At 45.7% G+C, this 25,363-nt stretch overlaps 1 protein-coding gene across 2 annotated transcripts; it reads right to left on the bottom strand.

Annotated features, from left to right (window-relative positions):
• Window positions 1–740: 740 nt before the first annotated feature.
• Cdk5rap1 (CDK5 regulatory subunit associated protein 1) lies at window positions 741–23,714 on the bottom strand. Of its 2 annotated transcripts, none has more exons than XM_042694775.1 (14): window positions 23,661–23,714; window positions 21,304–21,630; window positions 19,898–20,001; window positions 18,865–18,899; window positions 17,230–17,330; window positions 15,555–15,765; window positions 13,417–13,537; window positions 10,235–10,465; window positions 6,755–6,852; window positions 5,824–5,879; window positions 5,371–5,501; window positions 3,927–4,076; window positions 2,404–2,544; window positions 741–1,007 (listed from the first exon to the last, which is right to left on the bottom strand). In XM_042694775.1, the coding sequence occupies exons 2-14, from the start codon at window positions 21,608–21,610 to the stop codon at window positions 927–929; spliced, it is 1,767 nt and encodes a 588-aa protein (XP_042550709.1). In that variant the 5' UTR covers window positions 21,611–21,630; window positions 23,661–23,714; the 3' UTR covers window positions 741–926. The 2 variants fall into 2 exon arrangements, with proteins under 2 accessions (XP_042550709.1, XP_042550710.1); XM_042694776.1 differs by lacking the exon at window positions 23,661–23,714 and adding an exon at window positions 22,806–22,824.
• Between the last annotated feature and the right edge of the window lie 1,649 nt (window positions 23,715–25,363).

Genomic DNA, 25,363 nt, shown 5'->3' on the forward strand with positions numbered 1-25,363 from the left:
GATTACAGTTATGCACTACAACACCCAACTCATTCTTAATTTCTTCCTCTTACCAATACACCAAGCCCTGTGGATTCTACCTCTCCTATCTGTGCTTCCCTCCTTCCCCTTCCTAGTACAAGTCACCCTCATTAGCCCTCAGAGCAGCTGGGCTCCCAGCTTCTGCTCTTTTACATATTAGGATGCAGTGCCTGGAATTGAACCCAGCACCATACATATGCTAGGCAAGTGCTCTTGCATTAAGCTATCCCTCTACCTTCATATGACTCTTAAGCAATAGTGGTGACTTCAACCATAGTATCTCCAGGTTATAGCTTAACAGTTGTTTTCATGAAGCGCAGAGCTAAAAGTAACTGCAGTAGTAAACAGGCCAAGGACTACCACTAGGAACCTATTCCTGAGACATGGGATTCTCCAAGCACTCCCAGACCTGCACACGGTGAATGAGCTGACAGGCTACACAAGAAGTCCACAGGCAAAATGGGTAGACTACCGTGCAACAACCGGCAGCTGGACCATTGGCAGCAAATAAAAATGTCAAATGGCTCCCACCATCCCCTCCTTCAGTCTCTACTACACAGAGTCCAGGGGGAAACCCACAGGCTGGCAGTGTCTGCAATAGAAACTGGGCTGGCAAACACTTAAGACTGTAGAGAAAATGGCAACACTTCGTTGGAAACACTAATCTTGGCAAAAAAAAAAAAAATGAAGTGGAAGTAGAGAGGCAAAGGGGCTGATGGTTTAAGTAAATTTAATGATTGTACAGTTGTTCATGAGGCAGCAGAGATGCATTTTTCCACTCACTGCAGTTGCTTCACCACTTGCAGCCTGTCTTCCAAGCTTTGTTGCTTCTTTCTTTAGTGACCGGTCAAGTCTCTCTCCTGTTGGGAAGGACTGGTCAAGTCCACTGAGGCCAGCTGCTAAGGTCAGCGATGTGCTGAGGAGTCCTTCAGAGTGGTCCTACAGAGGCTGTGTCCCCTGAGGGTCTGGGAGCTGGCAGAGGTGATCTGAAAGGAAACCAGTCAGAAGAAGGTGAGGTGAGCAGGACTGCAATACGCTGACTGACCATCGAGCCTCTACAGAAGTCACCAAAAGGAATCTGGCAGAGGTGACAGGCCAACAGAGAATGTCACTCCTGTGTCTCCAGCCCTGGGGGAATGTCCCACGGAATGGCAATACATCTAATGTGAAAGCCAATTCCAGGTCCAGGTCCTTCTCAAGATGTGCTTTTTGCTTTTCTCTTGGGCGATGGCTCCTCTCCAGCTCCAACCACAAGATTTAGATATTTATAAGATTATGTCTTTGTTGCCTTGTATGTCCCTCCCCCATGGTACAACCTCTGCTTTCACTATATATGATGTTGGTATATGTGGAGGGGAAGGGAAAAACAAATTGTTAAAACAGGGATACAGGAGGACCCATTGTAACAATGAGATGTACAAGTCATTATGTTGAAAACCAAACTTTACAACTTTGGTGGGGAGGGGATGGGGGGGGGGGGGGGAGGGAGGATACCAAGGGACGGGAAGGGGAAACAAAGCAGGAGGCTACAATGCTTGATAAGAAATGTGCTCAGGGCTGGGAAGGTGGCTCAGTGGTAGAGCGCTTGCTTTGCATGCATGAGGTCCTGGGTTCGATTCCTCAGCACCACATAAGCAAAAAGAAAAAAGCCGGAAGTGGTGCTGTAGCTCAAGTGGTAGAGCGCTAGCCTTGAGCTGAAGAGCTGAGGGACAGCACCCAGGCCCAGAGTTCAGGCCCCATGACTGGACCCAAAAAAAAAAAAAGAAATGTGCTCATTATCTTACCCATGTAATTGCAACCCCTCTGTACAGTATTTTCACAATAAAAAAATATTAAAAAAAAAAAAAAATCCAGCTGGGTGTTAATGGCTTGACCTGAAATCCTAGATATTTAAAGAGCGTAAAATCCAGAGAACTGTGATTCAAGGCCAGTTCAGGCCAAAAAAAATCATGACACTCCATCTCCAAAATAACCAGCCAAGGCTAGGCTGGAGGTGTGGGACAAGTGGTAAAGCATCAGCTGACCAAGTTCAAAGCAAGACCCTGAATTCAAACCCTAATGCTAGGGTTGGGAGGGGGAGGAATAAAACTCTAGGAAAAAAACTTTATTCACCTACATATTCCACACCAACACTTATTCCACCATATAAAAAGTCTAAAACAGGGCTGGGAAGGTGGCTCAGTGGTAGAGTGCTTGCCTTGCATGCCTGAGGCCCTGGGTTCGATTCCTCATAAGCAAAAAGAAAAAAGCCAGAAGTGGCACTGTGGCTCAAGTGGTAGAGTGCTAGCCTTGAGCTGAAGAGCTGAGGGACAGCGCCCAGGCCCAGAGTTCAGGCCCCACGACCGGAACCAAAAAAGAAAAAAAGCCCAAAGCATATCTTACTTTCACCAGAACATAGTCCCCAGGCTGGGCTCTGCCTGTGAGCTCAGGATTAGTGACATCTTCCATTTCTACATCAGGGAAGACCACCTTAAGGTTCCCATCATTCCGGCCACACAACTCAGTGGAAGAGCGCTTGCTCAGCTGCAGAAAAGAACAAGAGTTTATAAATAGTCCTAAGTTCTAGGAGAGTCCCAGTATCAGCACATACATGTGCACATACATATATACAACACACAATTCAATTGCATTTCTATACAATAGCAATTAAATACATCAGTATGGATAAAACAAAACATGTAGGGAGCCGGGCACCAGTGGCTCATGCCTGAATCCTAGCTACTTAGGGGGCTGAGATCTGAGGGTCATGCTTCAAAGCTGGTCTGGGCAGGAAAGTCCATGAGACTCTTATCTCCAATTAACCACCAGAAAACCAGAAAGTGGCACTATAGCTCAAGTGGTAGAGCGTTCACTTTGAGCTGAAGAGCCAGGGACAGCACCCAGAGTTCGAGCCCCACAACTGACAAAAAAAATAGATAGATAGATATGACTTGGATGGGTACCAGTGACTCACACCTATAATCCTAGCAACTTCAGTGGGATGAGATCTGAGTATATGGTTCAAAAGCAGTAGGAGCAGGAAAAGTCTGTGAGACTCTTATCTCCAATTAACACCAAAAAAGCCAGAAGTGAAGCTGTGGCTCAAGTGGTGGAACATTAGCTTTGTGCACAAAAACTCAGACCCTGAGTTCAAGCCCCAGGACCCACACCAAAAAAATAAATAAGCCAGATGCCAGTGGCTCATGCTACCCAGAAGGCTGAGATCTAAGGATTGCAGTTCAAAGCCAGCCCAGGCAGAAAAGTCCGTGAGACTCTTATCTCCAATAAACCACCAGAAAACTGGAAGTGGCTCAAAGTGGCAGAATTCTAGGCTTGAGGAAAAAAGCTAAGGGACAGTGCCCAGGCTCCAAATTCAAGCCCCATGACAAAAAAACAGAAACAAAAAAACTATCTAAATGAAGGAGAGACACACTGTGTTGTTTGGTTTTTTTGTTATTTGCTGGTCATGGGCCTGAACTCTGGGCCTAGGCATTGTGCCTCAACTCTTCAGCTCAAGGCTAGAGCTCTACTACTTGAACCACAGTGCCACTTCCAGCTTTTTCTTTTTTGGATCCAGTCGTGGGGCCTGAACTCTGGGCCTGGGCGCTGTCCCTCAGCTCTTCAGCTCAAGGCTAGTGCTCTACCACTTGAGCCACAGCACCACTTCTGGCTTTTTTTTTTCTTTTTGGCTTATGTGGTGCTGAGGAATCGAACCCAGGGCCTCATGCATGCAAGGCAAGCGCTCTACCACTGAGCCACCTTCCCCGCCCACTTCCAGCTTTTTCTGCTTATGTGGTGCTGAGGATTCGAACCCAGGGCCTCGAGCATGCAAGGCAAGTGCTCTACCGCTGAGCCACCTTCCCACCCCCTGACACACTGTGTTGTGAAAACAAAAACAAAATATATGCATATCCAGGTGGCCTCACCCCCTCCACCAGCACCAGCTGGGTACAACCCACAAAAGTCTTATTGGTTTTTGAAGCTTCTTCTCGGAAGACATTAATAAGTTCTTCCAAACGCCTTAATTTTACTTCTTCTGGGACGTCATCTTTTAGTCTGTGGTAGGCCCGAGTCTTCTATTAATTGAAAAAGAGAAAATAAAGGTCATTAAGGACTTGGAGAATCCATTCATAGTCCTCTGAATAGGAATATGTCCAGTCTATCTGCAAGTTACAGACATATGTGCACCCAAGTGTGAACCTAGAGGTTTATTTCTCTGTTCTGGGAGCATTCTATAAGAAAAAGGTAACTAGTAGAATCTGTTTTGCAGGAGTCAAATTCTAAACTTATCTCATTATAATCACTTAAAGTTGCTCTTGAGAAACATCCTAGGGTTACTAAAGGACATACACTACATGATTTGTATACAAGCTTATCACCAACACTTCTAAGCAGCCTAAATGCTTATCAAGAGGTACCTAGTAAATTATGATATATCTACACAATGGAATATTATAAAAATGTCAAGAAGGGTTGGGAAGGTGGCTCAGTAGTAGAGCGCTTGCCTCGCATGCCTGAGGCCCTGGGTTCGATTCCCCAGCACCACATAAGCAAAAAGAAAAAAGCCGGAAGTGGCACTGTGGCTCAAGTGGTAGAGCGCTAGCCTTGAGCTGAAGAGCTGAGGGACAGTGCCCAGGCCCAGAGTTTAGGCCACACGACTGGATCCAAAAAAAAAGTCAAGAAGAATGATAGTTCTAACTGGGCTTCCTAACTACTCAGGAGGCTAAGATCTGAGTATCTTAGCTTAAAGCCAGTCTAGGCAGAAAAGTCCAAGAAATTTCATTTTCTATTAGTCAGCATAAAAACTGTACTGGAGCATAAAAACTGTACCACTCAAGTGGTAGAATATCAGTTACGGAAAAGCCAAGTGAGAGCATGAGGCCCTGAGTTCAAGCCCTGGCACCAGCATACACATACATACATACACACAGAGGAAAGAATGGTAGCTCTAAAGCTAAAGCTAGTCATGGTGCGCATATAACTGTAACTCCAGCACTTAAGATGCTGTAACAAGATTTTGAGTTAGAGATCAGCCTGGCCTACATAGTGAGACTTATCTCGAACAAAAGAAAAGAAAAGCTAAGTGTAATATATAGTAGACAAGAGTTTAACAGAAGGAAGGTGCCAGTGGCTAATGTCTATAACACTAACTACTCAGGAGGCTGAGATCTGAGGACTGTAGTTTAAAGCCAGTCCAGGCAAGACTCTAGTCTGTGAGACTCTTATCTCCAATAAACTATTCAGAAAAAGCTGGAAGTAGCACTGTAGAGCACTAGCCAAGAGAGTTTAACAGAAAAAAGAAAAAGGAATGTCCCCTCAGCCCAACCCAAGTTGATGAGAATACCTGGCAGCCCTCCATCCCAGGCTCACCTGTCTCATGCTATAGGCAAAGAGAAAGCCCACATTGTACTGAACATCCCGAAGCAGAGACACTGTCTGCAGGTGATCTTCCTCTGTCTCCCCACAAAAGCCAGCAATGAAGTCGCTGCTGAGGCTCACGCCTGTCATACACAACAAAGGGTAAAGGACAGTAGCTTTCTTTGTAGAAGTGCTGAGGGTAATTATGAACTACAGGGAGCCAGCCTACTAGACAGAAAAGTCTGTTAAACTTATCTCCAGTTAACCAACAAAAAGCCAGAAGTGGAGTATGGCTGTAGTGGTAGAGTATCAGCTTTAAGCAAAAAAGCTAATGATTGGTTAATTGGTGGCCACGCCCTGCTGGAGGCTCTTCTACTGGATCCCTTCTACCTCGGAACCCCGAATCAGCAAATTCCCTTCTGATCAGACCCCTCCCACCTCAGAGCTCAGTATTTCTTAATGTACCTGGAATAATGTCTCTGATATGGTGAACAAGCTCCAAATAAGCTTCTCTTGAATATCTGAAACAAAGAACAGAATGAAAAAACTTAAGACATACCAATCTTCAGACAAATGTTATAAAGACACCACACATGTAATCACTTCTCTTCCACCCAGCACAGCATAGGAACATGTTAAAGTAGTTAAAGAGCCCTTCCAGCCAGTTACTATCTAATCCAGAGCATTACTTTGAGTAGTTGCCTTATTATTTTCTAAACTAAGACAAATTAAACATTTTTTAAATGGCTCTCTAAAACTCTGCCACTTTAGAAAACAGGACCAAGTAGTAGTGCTATAATATCTACCTTGGGTCCTATCACTCCTTCTTTCCTCGGCAAATATTTACAGTCCTCAAAGTAAAGAAATCCACTACATACTCAAGAGCTGAGAGATTTTACTATTCTTCAAAGTTCAAGGATTAAAATTTCAGAGTATGCCACAGAGTGGCATGAAAGTGGCCCATCCTTCCTGTTTACGAGCAAGTTAGAATGCCATACGTTTAATCACATGATAAACATTTACTGAGCACAGACCATGTACTATATGTATTATGTTATATTCTCTATTTTTTTTTTGCTAGTACTGAGACTTGAACTCAGGCCCTGAGTGATGTCCCTTAGCTTTTTCACTCAAGACTGGTGCTCTACCATGTGAGCCATAGCTCCACTTCTGGCTTTCTGATGGTTAATGGAGCCTTTTCTAAGTCTCATAGACTTTCCTTCCCTGGCTTGCTTTGAACCTCAATTCTCAGATCTCAGCTTCCTGAGTATCTAGGATTATAGGCATGAGCCACAAGTACCCAGCTCTATGCTAGGTTCTTAGCTACATAGACACTGTTTGGCCATTAAAAATATATGAAAAGATGTGAACTGTCTCTTCCTCAAATAAATCTCACCCTCTCCTCATGGCGGCCAGCACACGGCTGCTTCCACTCTGGGCTGGTAGGTGAATCTGCTTACAAATATTGTCTCTCTCACGGATCAGCTGCAGAACCTGATTAAACACAACATACTCCTAGTCAACCAGTTCTCACCACAGCATCCTGCAGAAAGAAATATCATAATTATTTCTGTCCCCATCCCCAACGAGGTCAGTCTTCAAGTAATTATAAGGAGAGTCCAATCAAATTGATTACATGGTGTACAGGTGTACTCTCAACATGTGAGAGATGGAGGCAGAAGTGGATCAAAAGTGCAACACCAGACTGGGCTATAAACCAAGAGTCTGTCTTTAAAAGATACAGAAAGAGAAGGGAAGAAGGAACAGGAGAAGGAAAGAAGTAGAGAGTCGACAAATGGTAGAGCACTTGCCTTGAGCTGAAGAGCTGAGGGACAGCACCCAGGCCCAGAGTTCAAGGGTCCCCCCCAAAAAAAAAAAACTACAGCCAAAAGGGGCTGGGAAGGTGGCTCAGTGGTAGAGCACTTGCCTTGCATGCATGAAGCCCTGGGTTCGATTCCTCAGCACCACATAAGCAGAAAAAATAAAAAAGCCGGAAGTGGCGCTGTGGCTCAAGTGGTAGAGCACTAGCCTTGAGCTGAAGAGTTGAGGGACAGCGTCCAGGCCCAGAGTTCAGGTCCCATGACCGGACCCCCTCCTCCCCCCCAAAAAGAAATTATGAGTGAAAAACTACAGCCAAGTGTCAATAGCCCATACCTATAATCCTAACTACTCAGGGAGCTGAGATCTGAGGATCATAGTTCCATGTCAACCTAGTGAGACTGTTATCTTCAATTAACCACCAAAAAACTGGAAGTGGTGCTGTGGCCCAATATGGTAGAGCACTAGCCTTGAGCAAAAGAGCTCACTGACAGCACCCAGGCTCCAAGTTCAAGCCCCACAACCACCACCACCACCAACAACAACAAAAACCAACAAGAAAGAACTTGAAAGTATGTTGACAAATAATTTGTATCAAGAATACATAAAAGGGGGCTGGGAAGGTGGCTCAGTGGTAGAGCACTTACCCTGCAGGCATGAGGCCCTGGGTTCCATTCCTCAGTACCACATAAGCAGAAAAAAAAAAACCGGAAGTGGCGCTGTGGCTCAAGTGGTAGAGCACTAGCCTTGAGCTGAAGAGCTGAGGGACAGTACCCAGGCCCAGAGTTCAGGCCCACGACCGGACCCAAAAAAAAAAAAAGAATACATAAAAAGAAGCAGGGCACCAGTGGCTCACACCTGTAATCCTAGCTACTTAAGAGGCTGAGATCTGAAGATCACAGTTCAGAGCCAGTCCGGGCAGGGGTATGTGAGACTCTTCTCTCCAATTAACCACCAAAAAGACAGAAGTGAAGCTATGGCTCAAAGAGGTAGAGAGCCAGCTTTGGGCACAAAAGCTCAGAAACAGCACCCAGGCCCTGAGTCCAAGCCCCAAGACTAGAAAAAAAAGAAAGAAAGAAAAGAAAAGAAAGAAAGAAAGAAAGAAAGAAAGAATTAGTGCACTGGTGGCTCACAGCCTGTAATCCTAACTACTCAGAAGGCTGAGAGCTGAGGATCGCAGTTCAAAACCAGGTCAAGAAAATCAGTGAGACTTTTATCTCCAATAAACTACTCAGAAAATGCAGGAAGTATCTATGTGGCTCCTGTGATAGAGCACTAGCCTTGAGTCAAAGAAGCTCAGGGATAGTACCCAGGCCTAGAATTCAAGCTGCAGGACCTGCACACAAAAACAACATAAATAGCTTTTACAACTCAACAAGCAGACAAGTAATGCAGGAAAGAAAAGGTGTGGTAGGGCCAAAAAAATAGGCATTTCACCAAAACAAAAACCTTATCCAGTCCAGGCACCAGTGGCTGACAACTATAATCCCAGCCACTCAGGAGGCTGAGATCTGAGATCAAGGTTCAAAGCCAGCCAGGGCAGGAGAGTCCATGAGACTCTTTTCTCCAATAAACTACTCAGAAAAAGCCAGAAATGGTGCTGTAGCTGAAGCAGAAGAGCACTAGTCTTGAGCAAAAGAAGCTCAGGGACATTACCCAGGCCCAGAGTTTAAGCCCCAGGACCCACAAAAAAATAAAAATAAAAATAAAATCCAAAAACATGTTTAAATGTGGCTACCTATTCAATGCTTGCTAAGTCTGACATATTGATTTTACCACAATCCAAATAGAAGACAATTTTTTTTTCCTTTTGGTAGTACTGGGGTTTGAACTCAAGGCCTGTGTTTGAACTATACTCCCAGACCTTTTTGTTTTAAGATATTTTTCAGATAGAGTCTTGTGGGGGCTTTTTCCCCTACAAGACTAGATTCAGACCACCATCCTCCAACATATGCCTCCCACATAGCTAGAATATGCACCACCCTATCCAGCTTGTTGATTAAGACAAGGTCTCACTAGCTTTTTTCCAGGGCTCAAACTTTCATCCTCCCAAGTAGGTGGACTCCAGGCACCTGTCACCACACCTAGTCCTCAGAAGGTAACTGTTAGTCAAGCTCTACACATGAAGATGGCAAGTTGAAAAGCATTTCTATACCTCTTCTACTAACATGGTTCCTTCTCTTTTTTTTTTTTTTTGTTGGTCATGGGGCCTGAACTCTGGGCCTGGACACTGTCTTCAGTTCAAGGCTAGCACCCTACCATTAGAGCCACAGTGCCATTTCCGGCTTTTTCTGCTTATGTGGTGTTGAGGAATAGAACCCAGGGCCTCATGCATACAAGGCAAGCACTCTACCACTGAGCCACCTTCCTAGCCTCCCCTCCTCACCTTTTTTTAAGATGTTTAGGTCTTAGACTGGGACTCAAACTCAGTACCTGCCGCTTTTGCTCATTGGTTAGTTCTCTACCAACTAAGCCATGCCTTAAACCCCTAGGATGTTTTTTATTAGCAGGTGTTAGTTGTACAAGGTGGGGATTTCATTGTGACATTTCCATGTATATATTCAATGTACCCTGACCAAACTCACCCTCTCCATCTCTTTCCCTTCCCCCAACTTCTCTTTCTCTCTCTTTCTTTGAGAGAGCATATCACTATTTCACCCAAGCTAGCCTGGAATTTACAATCCTCTTGCGCAGCCCTCCCCGCTCCAAGTGCTAGAATTACAAACATGCACCACCATATCTGGCAAGACCAGGGATTTGAAACAGGTCTGTTTGAGATTAAAGTCTTGTCTCCTTGCTTTCCCTTAAATACTGCTACCCTCGCTATCACACAGCTGCCCATGCTGCAGTGAAACACAGCCCTCATCTCCCACGGATCTCAGTATTAGTCTTATCTGCACTTCAACCTTGGTACACGTTACATCTTTCTGAAGGGCCATTAGTTCCACAGGATCCTCCAAGCAAGGTACCAGGTCTGCTGCATCTGCTGGGTCCAGCCTAAGGCACCCCCTCAGCACATCTAATACCAGCTTGTCATGTGGCTATTGAGGACACTCACCTCATCAGGAAAATCCTTGGGGTGGGGAGAAGTGAAACGTATCCGCATTTCAGGATCTATTCTGGAAACCTGATCCAGAAGGTGAGAGAAACGAAGCCCTCCTTGTTTGCTTTTGGAGTTGGCAGAGAAGCCACGACTGAGGTTAGTAGATGCTGCACTGTTGAACTGAACCTCTGAATTGTCCCGAAAACTATTAACATTCTGACCAAGAAGTGTGACTTCTTTCAGCCCCTAAGAAAGGCAGAATATGTGGGAAGCAAGTTAAAAACATGTTGAGTAGCTTTATGCCAAATTACTCATTGAAAATTAGTTGAACCTGCCTGGGAATGTGGCTCAGTGATAGAGTACTTGCCTAGCATGCATGAAGCCCTGGGATCGAATCCTCAGTACCACATAAACAGAAAAGGCCGGAAGTGGTGCTGTGGTTCAAATGGTAGATAGCTAGCCTTGAGCAAAAGAAACTCAGGGACAGTGCCTAGGCCCTGAGTTTAAGCCCCAGAACTGGCCAAAAAAAAAAACAAAAAAAATCTATAAATGTGTTCTATTTTAACACAATAAAAAATTTCAGGGGCTGGGAAGGTGGCTCAGTGGTAGAGTGCTTGTCTTGCATGCATGAGGCCCTGGGTTTGATTCCTCAGCACCACATAAGCAGAAAAAGCCAGAAGTGGTGCTGTAGCTCAAGTGGTAAAGCGCTAGCCTTGAGCTGAAGAACTGAGGGACAGTGCTCAGGCCCAGAGTTCAGGCCCCACGACTGGCAAAAAAAAAAAAATTCATGCTTAGGCATCTTATCGAAGTATTAAAAAATACTAAGAATAAAAATTAAGAGGTCTGGGTGCTGGTGGCTTACACGTATAATCCTAGCTACTCAGGAAGATAAGATCAAGGTTCAAAACCAACCTAGACAGACAAGTATGTGAGACTTTTATCTCCAATTAACCACTAAAAAGCTGGCTCAAGTGGTAGAGTATTAGACTTGCCAAAAAAAAAAGCCCAGGGACAGTGTCTAGCCCTGAGTTCAAGCTCCAGGACAGGCACAGAGAGAGAAAGAAAAAGAGAGAGAGGGAGATTGTTAATAATAAAGTAAAAGTCCTCAAAATATTCAGAATGTGAAAATAAAAGAAACTGGGGGTGCAGGGGCTGGAGGAGGCATGTCTCAGGTGGTAGAGTGCTAGCCAATGAGTAAAATTGTCAGGTACTGAGTTCAAGTCCTGGTCTCAGACAAAAAACAAAACAAAACTGGGAATAAGCTCAATCAACGCATAATAATAATGATCTATTTCTGTAGAGCAGGAAGATATGTTAAAGGTAGGAGATTCTGTTCTGTAGAACAGTCTGTATTTTTCTTTAGAATGTAGTCTAAACTACTGTACATTTACACTCTAGTCTAAATATATGATAGAAATAGATGAGATAGGGCTGGGAAGGTGGCTCAGTGGTAGAGCGCTTGTCTTGCATGCATGAGGCCCTGGGTTCGATTCCTCAGCACCACATAAGAAAAAAAGAAAAAAAGCTGGAAGTGGCGCTATGGCTCAAGTGGTAGAGTGCTAGCCTTGAGCTGAAGAGGTAAGGGACAGTGCCCAGGCCCAGAGTTCAGGCCCCACGACCGGACCCAAAATAAATAAAGTAGTTACATTACTACTAGCAAAATCAAGGACTACCAAATATTTTAACACACAAGCAGAATCTTAACTTCCCACAGGTCTCAACTTGAGACTGGACTTTACCAAGTTTTGATTTAGTGTGAAGTTCCTCCTTCATATGTAAATAATCCACACTGGTTAAGGAGTTTTTGTCACCATCTCAATCTATTTAAACAAAATGTCTCCCCTGAAGAAGTGAGCTCTGTATGGTGGGAAGCTGAAGAAGGGGCAACTTTAAGAAGGGAAGCATGGGCCGGGCGCTGGTGGCTCACGCCTGTAATCCTAGCTACTCAGGAGGCTGAGATCTGAGGATCGCGGTTCAAAGCCAGCCTGGGCAGGAGAGACCATGAGACTCCTATCTCCAATAAACCACCAGAAAACCGGAAGTGGCGCTGTAGCTCAAGTGGTAGAGCACTCGCCTTGAGCTGAAGAGCTGAGGGACAGCGCCCAGGCCCAGAGTTCAAGCCCCACGACCGACAAAAAAAAAAAAAGAAGGGAAGCATGGGACAAGTGAACTCAGGACAAGCCTCACAGGAAGGTGAGAAGCTAGGATCCAAATCAGGGCAGAATCATGTCAGGAGATGAACACAGGGCAAGAGAAGAGAGTATTGCTGACATGTGAGCACAGGGAACCCCTGGCTTGCAATGGCAGGGGCAGACATCCGAACCCACATAGCTCCTGAGCTAAACAAGGAAGGAAACATGGAGAGCTCATTGGGACAGAAGTGTCATTTTCCACCTACAGTCCTCAGCTACAGGTCCAGAAGGTTCAGGCCTGGGGCTAGGGACAGACCTGCCCAAAGGCTGAGGGACTAGCCCCTCAGAAGGCATTACTTTATTTCCTTTTCATTGATGGGAAACAGCAGTCCAAAGAAGATAGTTAGGCTGGGTGTGGCTGGGTGTGGGCCTGGAACAGCACCCAGGCCCTCAGTTCAAGCACCAGTACTATAGTACAAAACAACAATAACAAAAAAAAAAAAAAACCCACAAAAAAACCTAGGTGGGTCCTAGTGGTTCATGCCTATAACTCTAGCTACTCAAGAGGCTAAGATCTGAAGATCCAGGTTCAAAGCCAGACCAGGCAGGAAAATCCATGAGATTCTTAATCTCCAATTAACTACGAGAAAACCAGAAGTGGTACTGTGGTTCGAAGTGGTAGAGTTCTAGGCTTGAGCAAAAAGAGCTCAGGACAACACCTGGTCCCTGAGTTCAAGCCCCACAACTGAATTTACTAAAAATAAATAAAAATAAAAAGCACATACCAAGAAAATAATTAAATGCCTTCTGCCTAGGCACCAAGCCAAAGAACAGTAGAGCCAGAATTTATACTCAGGCCACCAGATTCAGACCACTGCACTCTACTGCATCCTAAGCAAACATCACAATGCATCAGCAAGCCCCAAATGGCCAGCTGGGTATTTCTTTCTGGCCAGACACTGTCCTACAAACTGTACTACTTAGAGAAAGCACAGGCTGCAAAACCAGAAAAGTTGCCTCAACCTCCCCAAACAGGTTCACAGGAAGAGAGCCTGGAGAACTCACCTGGTCAGAGAGCTTCCTCACTTCCTCCAGAATGGAGGCAACAGGCCGACTCCTCTCACGGCCCCGGGTGAAAGGAACGATGCAGTAGCTGCACATGTTGTCACAACCCCTCATGATGGACCTGGATGAGAGTACCAGAACTTAAGTAACAGCAGAGCTCTTGGCATGTGCCCCAAGGAGCTGGTCAAGCTCTATTGGGATTTTTCTCTATGAATTTTTTTTGTCTCTACACTCACCTTGGACCAATCTGAACTCTACAAAGCATTAAGGCAGACAGTTTTTATCTTTAAAGACTACTATCTAGTCACAGAATATAGAGCAAACTATAACTGATGGACACACTGATGGTGAGGGGACACAGAACAGACTTACCACAGGTGGACTTTCTACTGTTTGGGGGTTGTTTGTGCTGGTACTCAGACTTAAACTCAGGGCTTGAGTGCTGCCCCTGAACTTTTTCAAAAGACTAGTACTCTACTACATCTCCACTTGCTGTTAACTCATGATAAGTGTCTCATGGACTTTCCTGTTTGAATCCTCAGATCTCAATCTCCTGAGTAACTATGAACCACAGGTGTCCAGACTTCCTACCATTTTTAGAGATCTAATAATTCAACTTTTCATACCCAGGTAACAAAAATCAATGTTATAGTAATACAGGGATCTGCATTTGTCCTGCACTCCAGATCTAACAGCTAAGTTCAATCACTCTTTCACCTATATTCTGTCTATGCAAGCCTCAGTTTATCTTAAAGAATTTTCCAGGTATACTGTAAAATGTTCACTGAAGAATTATTTAATAAATGTTATTATTTTTACTCTAATAATAGAATGAGACAGTCATTAAAATGAACAGAGGTTAGCCAACTTTTTTTTTTTTTGGTTGGTTGTGGGGCCTGAACTCTGGGCCTGGGTGCTGTCCTTTAGCTCTTCAGCTCAAGGCAAGCACTCTACCACTTGAGCCACAGTGCCACTTCTGGCTTTTAATGCTTATGTGGTGCTGAGGAATTGAACCCAGGGCCTCATGCATGCAAGGCAAGCACTGAGCCACCTTCCCAGTCCCATAGTTTTTTATTATTTAAAAAAAAAAAAAAAGTTCCACAGACTTTCCTGCCTGGGCTGGCTTCAAACCACTATCCTCAGATCTCAGCCTCCTGAATAGCTAGGATTACAGGCATGAACCACCAATACCCCACTTGTTATTTGTGTTTTTTAAAGATCAGAAGGGAGGAAAAAAAGATTTTGCTTATATTTTATTTTCAGACAAGGTTTCACTATGTGGCCAAGGCTGGCCTAAAATTCATGATCCTCTAGCCTTAGCCTCCCAAACAAATGCTGACATTACAGGCATGTACCACCATACTCAGCTGAAAAAGAAGTATTTTTTTTTTTTTTTGTCCATCCTGGGGCCAGAACTCTGAGCCTGTGTGCTGTCCCTCGGCTCTTCAGCTCAAGGCTAGCACTCTACCACTTGAGTCACACTGCCAGTTTTTTCTGCTTATGTGGTGCTGAGGAATCGAACCCAGGGCCTCATGCATGCAAGGCACGCACTCTACCACTGAGCCACCTTCCCAGCCCCAAGAAATCATTTTTAAGTCAGGAAAGTCTGGGATATTTTCGGAAGTGAAGAATAAAGCAATATACTATTATGGTAAAAGAAGGGCAGAAAAAGATTCCTATCCTGTGACTGTTTATCAAGGAACAGTTTTGAAAGGATTATATAGGAAATGACTGACATGGCTGCCTTTGAGAAGAGTCATAGGAGATCGGGCTGATGGGCATGAAGGAGTCTTACTGTCATGTGCATGCAGCACTTTCTTTCTCTCTCTTTTTTTTTTTTTTCTTGGCTAGTCTGGGGCTTGAACTCAGGGCCTGAGCACTGTCCCTGAGCTTCTTTTGCTCAAGGCTAGCACTCTACTACTTGAGCCACAGCACCACTTCTGGTTTTTTCTGTTTATGTGGTAAGTTCCGACTAAGGAATCCAACCCAGGGCTTCATACCTGCTGGACAAGCACTCTACCACTAAGCTACATTCCCAGCCACACTTTTCTTTTTTTAATGTAACAAAGTTAACTTATTGGTTTAACAGTGAGAAGGAAAAGAGAAGTTCAGTGCTAGAGTCCTGGGCAGTGACTCACACGAAGGCAGAAGTGACACTGGGGCTTGTCTGCACCGGCATGACATCTGCATAGGTCTCATCCAAGGAGAGCAGCACATTGGCAGCTTGCTGGCCTGACTCAGCAACAGCCAGCAGCCGAGGAAGGTCCCGATAGGCATCTGGACCAGCCAAGAGATCCACTATTTTCTCCCTGTTGAGGATCTCTTCCTTCAGCCTCTCAGCCATGCAACCTGGGAAGAAGAGAAATTCTAAAATTTATCTGCTCTCTTGGCTTCTCTCAGTCCATCTTGGATTATAGACCAGGGTACTGAAAGCTTTTCTTCAGAGTTTAGTACCCGCCTTCAAATTTGACCCCTAACATTATAACTTCCTATATTAAAAAAAAAGAAAAAGAAAAACTCTCCAGAAAAAGTTTACAGCAATCAAATAGATAGGAGGAGAAAACAGCACTCAAAAGTCTTCTTTTAAAAACATAGCTGGGGGGCTGGGAATCTGGCTTAGTGGTAGAGTGCTTGCCTTATATGCATGAAGCCCTAGGTTCAATTCCTCAGTACCACATAAACAGAAAAAGCTGGAAGTGATGCTGTGACTCAAATGGCAGAGTGCTAGCCTTGAGCAAAATAAGTTCAGGGACAGTGCCCAGGCCCTGAGTTTAAGCCAAGACTGGCAGAAAAAAATAAAAAAATAAAAATAAAAATAGCTAGGAATCGAAGCCAGGGGCTCCTTCATGCTAACACTGAGCTCTATCCCCAACAACCTCCAAAGTCTCTCAAGTGAGGTGCTAGGGACTCGCCTGTAATCCTAGCTACTCAAGAAGCAGAGATCACAGGATCCAATTCTAAGGCAGCCTAGGCAGAATAATCTACAAAACTCCATCTCCAATTAACTAGCAAAAGAGCACCAGCTATGAATATGAAAGCCAAATAAAAGCTGGGCACTACCAGGCACTGGTGGCTCACATCTGTAATCCTACTCAGAGGCTGAGAGCTAAGGATTGCAGTTTGAAGCCAGCCTACGAAGGAAAGTCATGAGACTATATCTCCACCCAAAAACTTCAAGTAGAATGGAGGTTCAAAGTGGTAGAGTGCTAGCCTCGAGCACTAGCTACTAAGGAGGCTGATATCTGAGGATCAAGTTCAAAGCTAGCCCAGGAAGGAAAGTCTGTGACACTTTTTTTGACCAGTCATGGGGCTTGAACTCAGGGCCTGGGCACTGTCCCTGAGCTCTTTCACTCAAGGCTAGCACTCTACCACTTTCAGCCACAGAACCACTTCTCGCTTTTTCTGTACGTGTGGTACTGAGGAATTGAACCCAGGCCTTTATGTGTCATCCTAGAGTAAAATGCTAAGAGACAGACCCAAGCCTTGAGTTCAAGCACCAGTACCAACACCAAAAAATTAATTAAATAATTTTTTTTAAGTTGCTTACACTGTCAACTATGCTGCCCCCTGTCTATTATTCCACACTACCATGACTAGCATGAAACCACAGGGAGAATAAACCACTTTCTGAACATTGATGACTTCCATATACTGTGAAAAGCCCTTTCAATGAATATTGCAGCCACTCATATTAAGGATTTACAAGGCGTAGATAAGGTTTCTTCCCACCCTGGAATCTTAGCCTCTGAAGGAAACTCTACTATATAAAGCCCCTCATCTCAAAACAGACAAACTCTGCAAATTACCAGATACCTAGAATTCCAACCTTCAGAGGCACCCGGGAGCGGGGCCGCTTTGTCTTCAGGGCTTTAAGCTGGTGTAAACGGTTCCAGATGGTCTGCTCAGCCTTCTCCCTGCGGAGAGCAAAAGAGGCAAAAGTGAGCCAAAAATGACAGAGCAGTCAAGCAGTGTAGGACAGTGGGAAGAAAGTAAAAACCACTTGGACCCTGAAAATGACCTTTTGGATTCAAGGCTAAATGAAGAACATCACTTGCTTTAATTCACTTCCCCTCCAATGACATCTGCCTGAACATCTCCAAATCCTGACAAGCTTCAAACCTACATCAAAAACAATCTACATAGCAAAGCCTTTCCTAACTCTGCTATGAGGGACTTTCCTCCTTTAACTGCCTACAATTTTGACTTCAGTTTTCCTGTATTTGGAGTTTTTTCTAATTAATTTGTTTGTTTGTTTGTTTTTACTTAATACTTTCTGACCGTTTTAAAGCTGTTTATAGTCCGTGTTACTCCCCATGGTAGATCAAACTCTGAAGCTAGGCTCCCTAAGGAAGGGTTCTTTCCTTCCTTCCTTCCTTTTCTTTCTTTCCCCACCCCTCTTTTTTTGTGCTGGTCCTGGTGCTTGAACTCAGGGCCTAGCTGTCCCTAAGCTTCTTTGGCTCAAAGCCAGCATTCTACCACTTGAACCACAGCACCACTTCCAGCTTATTCTGAGTAGTTTATTGGAAATAAGAGTTTCAGGAGCTGGGAAGGTGGCTTAGTGGTAGAGTGCTTGCCTTGCATGCATGAGGCCCTGGGTTCGATTCCTCAGCACCACATAAGCAGAAAAAGCTGGAAGTGATGCTGTGGCTCAAGTTGTAGAGCACTAGCCTTGAGCTGAAGAGCTGAGGGACAGTGCTCAGGCTCAGAGTTCAGGCACCATGACTGGCAAAAAAAAAAAAGAGTTTCACAGACTTTTCTGCCCCAGCTTGCTTTGATTGCAAACCTCAGATCTCAGCCTCCTGAATAGCTAGGATTACAGGCATGAGCCAGCAGCATCTGACCAAAGGGTTCTTTTCTAAATCTCCCAAAACCCCAGCTAAATGTCATCAGGCAGCAAAGTCCCACAGAACAAAAATGCTGGATTAATGAACAAGTTAGTGCAGCCAGCTAGGGAAACACTAATGCCTTGGACACAGAAACAAACTAATAAAGAGGACATGCTGAAGGGCTTCCTATGGCTAAATGCTTCCAAACCACCTCTGATGGATGGCACCCACCTGTTTAGAACACCCTCCCCAGCCACTGACTGCCCTCACCCAGTATTATAAACATGTGCTGTTAGTAGCAAGAAAAACCTCGGGAAAAGTTGGGCAACTCAGCACTCTTTTGGTTCAAAGAACCTATATGTAAAATGAGTTTGATTAGTGCCCCTCACTGTGACTGAGTTAGATTCATTATTGCAAGCATAGTGCTCTAGCGGCATCCCACACACAGTCCATGTCAGCAGATGTCAGCCAGCTGTGCCAAGACCATGTCCAATGAGGGAAAACCACAAGTCTCAGTGAATGGACCATTTGCTCATATGCTAGGCAAGTCATCTGGGCATTGTTAGCTGTGACACAGTTATATACCCTACAGCCACTCCCTAGAGAAAGAGCAGATCCATACCTGATAGAACACGTGACAAGAAGGACCACATCAGCCTGAATGAAGAGCAAGGAAAACAGGAAAATTCTTATTATCTTTGCAATTAGCCTTGTGGAATCACTACCTTGCAATCCCCAGCTTTTTAAAAAAAATTATTGTGGCAGCCAGGCGCCAGTGGCTCATGCCTGTAATCCTAGCTACTGAGATCTGAGGATCTCAGGTTCAAAGACAGCCCCGGCATGAAAGTCCGTGAAACTCTTATCTCCAATAAACCACCAGAAAACCAGAAGTGGTGCTGTAGCTCAAGTGGTAGAGCATTAGCCTTGAGCTGAAGAGCTGAGGGACAGCGCTCTGGACCAGAGTTCAAGGCCCACAACCAACAAAAAAAAAAATTATTGTGGCAAATTATATATAACAAAATTTATCACTTTAGTAATATTAGACGGTCATGAAACCACCCTCTCCCTCCAGAACTATTTCATATTCCCCAACTAAACTCCAAACCCACTGTATACTAACTCACCACTACTCATCTCCCCTCCCACAGCCATTTTTTTACAAAGAGCCTCTATGTAGCCCAGGATAGCCTCAAAGGCATGTGCTACCACACCCAGCCCCGTGGGCAGTTTTTAACTTTGTTCTTTGCATAATGGTAAATGTCACCACAAAGTTTTCAAGCGCAGTAAAACAAAAATATATCACAATGCCAGGCGCTGGTGGCTCACACCTGTAATCCTAGCTACTCAGGAGGCTGAGATCTGAGAATAGCAGTTCAAAGCCAGCCTATGCACAAAAGTTCATGAGATTCTTATCTCCAATAAACCACTCAGACAACTGGAATTTGTACTGTGGCTCAAGAGGTAGAGCGCTCACCTTGAGCTGAAGAGCTGAAGGACAATGGCCAAGCCCAGAGTTCAAGCCCCATGACCAACAAAAATAAATAAATAAAATCTAATAGTACATGTCAGTCAATAAAACACCTCAGCAGAGGGAGAACCCTCATTCCTGACACTGCATCTAAGGATCTGTATGAACACCCAGAAATCCCATGTACCTCTTGAAGGTTGCTGGTCCGAAGGTAGCCACTCTTCTGTAAAATGGACCAGGCTATCTCTGTGTCATTTACATTCATCTGGCAGCCATAGGTCTCTAGGTAGACTGCAAAGAGAGACAGATTCCACGGTAGGCAGACAAGGGCACCATAAAACATCTTCCTAAAGCCTCAGAAATACCTAAAGTAACAGGTTATCCATAAAGTAACTCCCTGTTGCCTCCGTTCTAACATCTAATGTAACGGTTGTTCCTGAGCTTCTTTTGCTCAAGGCTAGTGCTCTACCACTTGAGCCAAGTCCACTTACAGCTTTTTTTTTTTTTTTTTGGTAAGTTGTGGGACTTGAACTCTAGACCTGGGTGCTGTCCCTGAGCTCAGCTCAAGGCGAGCCCTCTATCACTTGAGCTACAGTGCCACTTCCGGTTTTCTGGTGGTTCATCGGAGGTAAGAGACTCATGGACTTCCTGCCCAGGCTGGCTTTGAACTGCAATCTTGAGATCTCAGCCTCCTGAGGAGCTAGGATTACAGGTGTGTGCCACTGGCACCCAGCTTTTACACTTTTTTGTACTTCATTGGAAATAAGAGCCTCATGGACTTTCTTGCCCAAGGCTAGCTTTGAACTGCAATCCTCCAATCCTCAGACCTCAGCCTCCAGAGTAGCTAGGATTACAGGCATGAGGCACTGGTACCTAGTTGAGTTTTGTTGTTTTTTTCCTCCCTTTAAAAAAAATTTATTGAGGGCTGGGAAGGTGGCTCAGTGGTAGAGCACTTGCCTTGCATGCATGAGGCCCTGGGTTCGATTCCTCATCACCACATAAGCAAAAAGAAAAAAGCCGGAAGTGGCGCTGTGGCTCAAGTGGTAGAGTGCTAGCCTTGAGCTGAAGGACAGCGTCCAGGCCCAGAGTTCAGGCCCCACAACCGGACCCCCCCCCCAAAAAAAAAAAAATTTATTGAAATATTATTTATGTAAAATGGTTTTGCTGTGCTTTCCCTATACACATATAACAACTTTGATCATATTCACCCCTCCTAGGAATTTCTTTATATTGATGGTCTTGGCTCCATAACTAAGTAAGCTGCCCACACTGTCAGCCTACAAAGCCAATTAAAGAATCAGGCCATAGATGCTGGAAAGAGCAAGACAGGGGCTAGGAAGGTGGCTCAGTGGTAGAGTGCTTGCCTTGCATGCATGAGGCCTTGGGTTCAATTCCTCAGCACCACATAAGCAGAAAAAGACGGAAGTGGCGCTGTGGCTCAAGTGGTAGAGTGCTATCCTTAAACTGAAGAGCTGAGGGACAGTGCCTAGGCCCAGAGTTCAGGCCCCACAACCTGAAAAAAAAAAAAAGAAGAAGAAGCAGCAGCAGCAGCAGCAAGACAGGAGCAAAAGGGACAAAGGTACCAAGGCATACCTTTCCTCTGCCTTCCTAGAAGTTCTTCCACTGTGAGATAGGGAGGTGGGTCCTCCAACTCAGGTAGAGATGGCTTCTCTTGAGGGGCTGAAGTGTTTCTTAAAAAATGCTGAAATGTTGGTCCAGTGGCCAGCCTAGAGCTGAAATCCTTTTGCTCTCCATTTTTCTGCCTCTCTGGACCAGGGCATGCAGCGCTGGGGTAATTGCTGTGTGCCCTGCAGGTTCTGAGCAGCAGCCAGGACACAGAGGCCAAGGGCCCCCACCTTACAGTCCTCTGCACTTGCAGGACACATTGTACAGGATACATGGCACCTCACAGCCCAAAGTCTGCAAAAGAATGAGCAACATCACCAATATTACTAAGCACTATGCACAGGTACTGCTCTGAGCACTTCCAGTATACTAATTCATTTATCACTCACATACACATACACACACACACACACACACACACACACACACACACACACACAATCATGAAAAAAAAGGTACTCCTAACAATACCATCTCAATGCCAGACACAGTAGCTTATACCTATAATCCTAGCACTCAGGAGGCTGAAGTAGAAGGATGGCAAATTTCAGACTACCTTGAGTTACGAAGTAAGCTAATATATGAGGATTACAATTCAAAGCCAGACCATGCTTGGCTCATCACATATTCTTTTTCTTTTCTTTTTTCCCCCCTGGTGACACTGGCATTTGAACTCAGGACTTTACACTTGCTAGGCAGGTTCTACCACTTAAGCCCAGCCCTTACCATGTATTCCTAGTGGACCTTAAGCTAGCCTGACTGTCTCTCGCTAGCCATACCAGGTATTTTTGGCTTCATCGCCACTACCTTCTAGGCTTTTCCACATGTTCTCTCTGCTGGTATATTTCCTCTTAACTGAGCTAGCCAAATTCTATGCCAACAGCAGCTGTCTGCTCCCTCCTGAGGCCTGCCACAGCCACCAACCCTAATCTAGGCTGAGGCCCTCCTCTGAGTTCCCAACGTTTTTTCCTGATTCTCCATCATAAAGGTCACTCACACCACACCTCTGTCAACTATTACTTACACCTCTGCCATCCCTTGCAGCTGAAAGGTGCCTGAAAGCAAGGAATGCATCTCATTCTATACCCACAGCAGCTCCCACTTCTGGAAGCTCTAAGCAATTCTAGAAACTGGCTCCCATCAGGTACTACCCATATAATGAGCAGAAGTAGCCTGTTTCCAACCTCATCACCTTCTGTCTCTGCCACCAACACTTTAGTCCGGAGCAATGCCAACCAAATTTCAAATGTCAGAAAAGAGCATATTTTTTGTATGGACTTTAAAATCACCCATTTCTGTCCCTTAATCACTAAGACCTTTGGCAAGTCAAATAAATGCCTAACTCTAGGTTGCCAATTCTGCATCTTTAAAAATGATAAGAAGTAGTATCCCACCCCCCCAACCCTCCCACCCTCCCCACCCCCCCCACCCCCCCACCCCCACCCCCACATGGAGCCTGTGGCATACACCTTGTAATCCTAGCAACTCAGGAGGCTGAGATCCACAGGATTGCAGCTCAAAGCCAAACTGCTAAAGGCTTTGAGGTTTTATCTCCAATTATCCAGCAAAATTCCAGGCTGGAGATGTGGTTCAAGTGGCACAGTGCTAGCTGAACGAGCAAGCAAGCAAATCTAGTGGGAAGAGCTGAGTTCAAACCCTGGTGCTGGAGGCTGGAGGTGGGGGAGGCAGAACTCGACTTGCCACGAAGACTTGCTAACTGCAGCCCAGACCTCTTTTCCTGGGGGAAACTGGAACATCATGGTTAACAGCAAGCACCACAGAGTCAGAATGTGCACCACTGCGGCCCATCTAGATAACCGCGGACTTCTGTCATGCGTCTCAGAAGCCATGACTGTATATGTAAAAACTGGACCCAAGTCACATACCCTCCCCTTCAACACACACAGCCTCCGTCTGCTGTGAGTGACAGGTAAAATGCTTTGTGTTACACAAGGAAGGCCTCTCTGTGTCTCCAGTTAATTTTGACAGCCGCAATGAGGATGGACCAATCAACACAGCATCCTCAGCGCTTTCGTGGGTGACTGCCACTGGGCGGCACGGTATAAACAAGGCTTTTCCAACAACAGTCCGTTTCACCCTCTCAGCTCCCACCCCGGCCCCGCAGGCGGAGAAATGAGGGCGCGGTGGAAGCGGGGGTCACACGGGTCTGGGAGGCAGGGTCACCGTCGCGACCCGGAAAGCTTGGCTCCAGATCCCAGGGCACAGCCACAGTGACTTCTTCCTCTAGACCCGCGAGTTCTAGGGGAAGGCGCGAGGCGCGCGCAACTCCATCCCAGGCCAACTCCATCCCGAGAGCCGCTCACCTAACACAGACGACGGGTCTTCCGTCCCGCACCGGAAGTCCCGGCCAGCCCGCCGATCCCCTTCCGGCCGGCCGCCGCTGCGAGTCTATGCCCGCGACTTTCGTTCCGCTACGACTTCCGTCCGAGACGTCCCAGCGGAAGTGCTCTCGGTGTACACTCCGGCTGGACCCAGACTCCTGGAGGTTGTGGAAAGCTCGGTGATTGTGGTGAACTTGGGGGGGGGGGGGGGGCTAAAGAATAAGGGGCCTTTCAGGTCTCAGGGAACGACCAGGCGTCGCAGTCTAGGGTCCTATCAGTCCCGGGCCTCAATCGGAGGCTCCGCGCGACCTTCACGAACCTTTTACGAGTCATTTGTTCCAGCCCACATCTCTCAGGTCCGTTCTGCTGGTCCTGGGGCAGTGGGCCTGAACGGGATGCGTAGGAGCCTACGTGGGCAACTGCTCAAGGTCGCGTTGAGCAGTGCTGAACCTCTCCAGGAGAAGGGAGACTTCGCCGTGCCTGCCTAGCCAGTCTCTTTTCTGTGTGTGCCGGTCCTAGAGCTTGAACTCGGGGCCTCAGCGCTATCCCTGAGCTTTTGTGCTCAAGGCTGGTGCTCTACCACTTGAGCCACTGCTCCATTTCCAGCTTTTTGTTGGTTAGTTGGAGATAAGAGTCTCACGGACTTACCTGCCCAGGCTGCCTTAAATCTTTGATTTTCAACCGAGAACCGGTGACTCACGCCTGTAATCCTAGCTACTCAGGAGGCTGAGATCTGAGAATCGCAGTTCAAAGCCAGCTCAGGCAGGAAAGTCCGTGAGCCTCATCTCCAAGGAACCACCAGAAAACCGGAAGTGGCGCTGCGGCTCAAGTTGGTAGAGCGCTAGCCTTGAGCTGAAGAGCTCAGAACAGTGCCCAGACCCAGAGTTCAAGCCCCACGATCCACCAAAAAACAAAAACAAAAAACCTTTCGATTTTCAGATCTTAGCTTCCTGAGTAGCTACGATTACAAGTGTGAGAGACCAGCTCACAGCATCTGTCTGTCTCTCCCCTCTTCTCTCCTCTTTCCTCCACTGTCCCCTCTCTGCTGTTAGTTAGTATGTGCCTATGTTCCAGCCGAGACAAGAGGATGCTTAAGCCCAGGCGTTGAGGGGGTTAATAAGATGTCTCTAGGTGCTGTCCCTCTAGTCTGTTAGGAGCTCTGGTTATCTTTTCCTTATATAAATCTTGACTATTCTACTTCTTGTTTATCCGTGGATTCATTCTTCTAGTGAAACAATCTTTTCCAAGTGTTGTAATTTGTAGCCTCAGTGCCACCATTCCCAGTAGTTGATGGCATTTTTGTTACAAAACCTGAACAGAAATATTGATCTATATATAATCTATTGGTTCTGTTGCTCAAGAGAACCCTAACACACATACCTCTCCCAAGGGAGAGTCCAGAGGATTATGATTCAAACATAGCATGAGACTGTCTCCAAAATAACTAGGGGAAAAAATCAGGCTGGAAGCATGGCTCAAGTGGTAAGAGAACCAAACTGAGTGTGCTTGAGATCAAACTCCAGTACCACTCCCACCTCCCCTTGCCCCCCCCCCCCCAAAAAAAAACCTTCTATGGTTATTAACTCAAACTCATTTTCAGGTAGCTTCATGCTGGAACTCACAAAACCTGTATGTGACAGAACATGAATCAGATCCACCCACAGGTCAGCTTAACCTCAAATTCC

The sequence above is a fragment of the Dipodomys spectabilis genome, unplaced genomic scaffold, assembly GCF_019054845.1.
Source record: "Dipodomys spectabilis isolate Male_0828 unplaced genomic scaffold, ASM1905484v1 ptg000175l, whole genome shotgun sequence".
NCBI lineage: Eukaryota > Metazoa > Chordata > Mammalia > Rodentia > Heteromyidae > Dipodomys > Dipodomys spectabilis.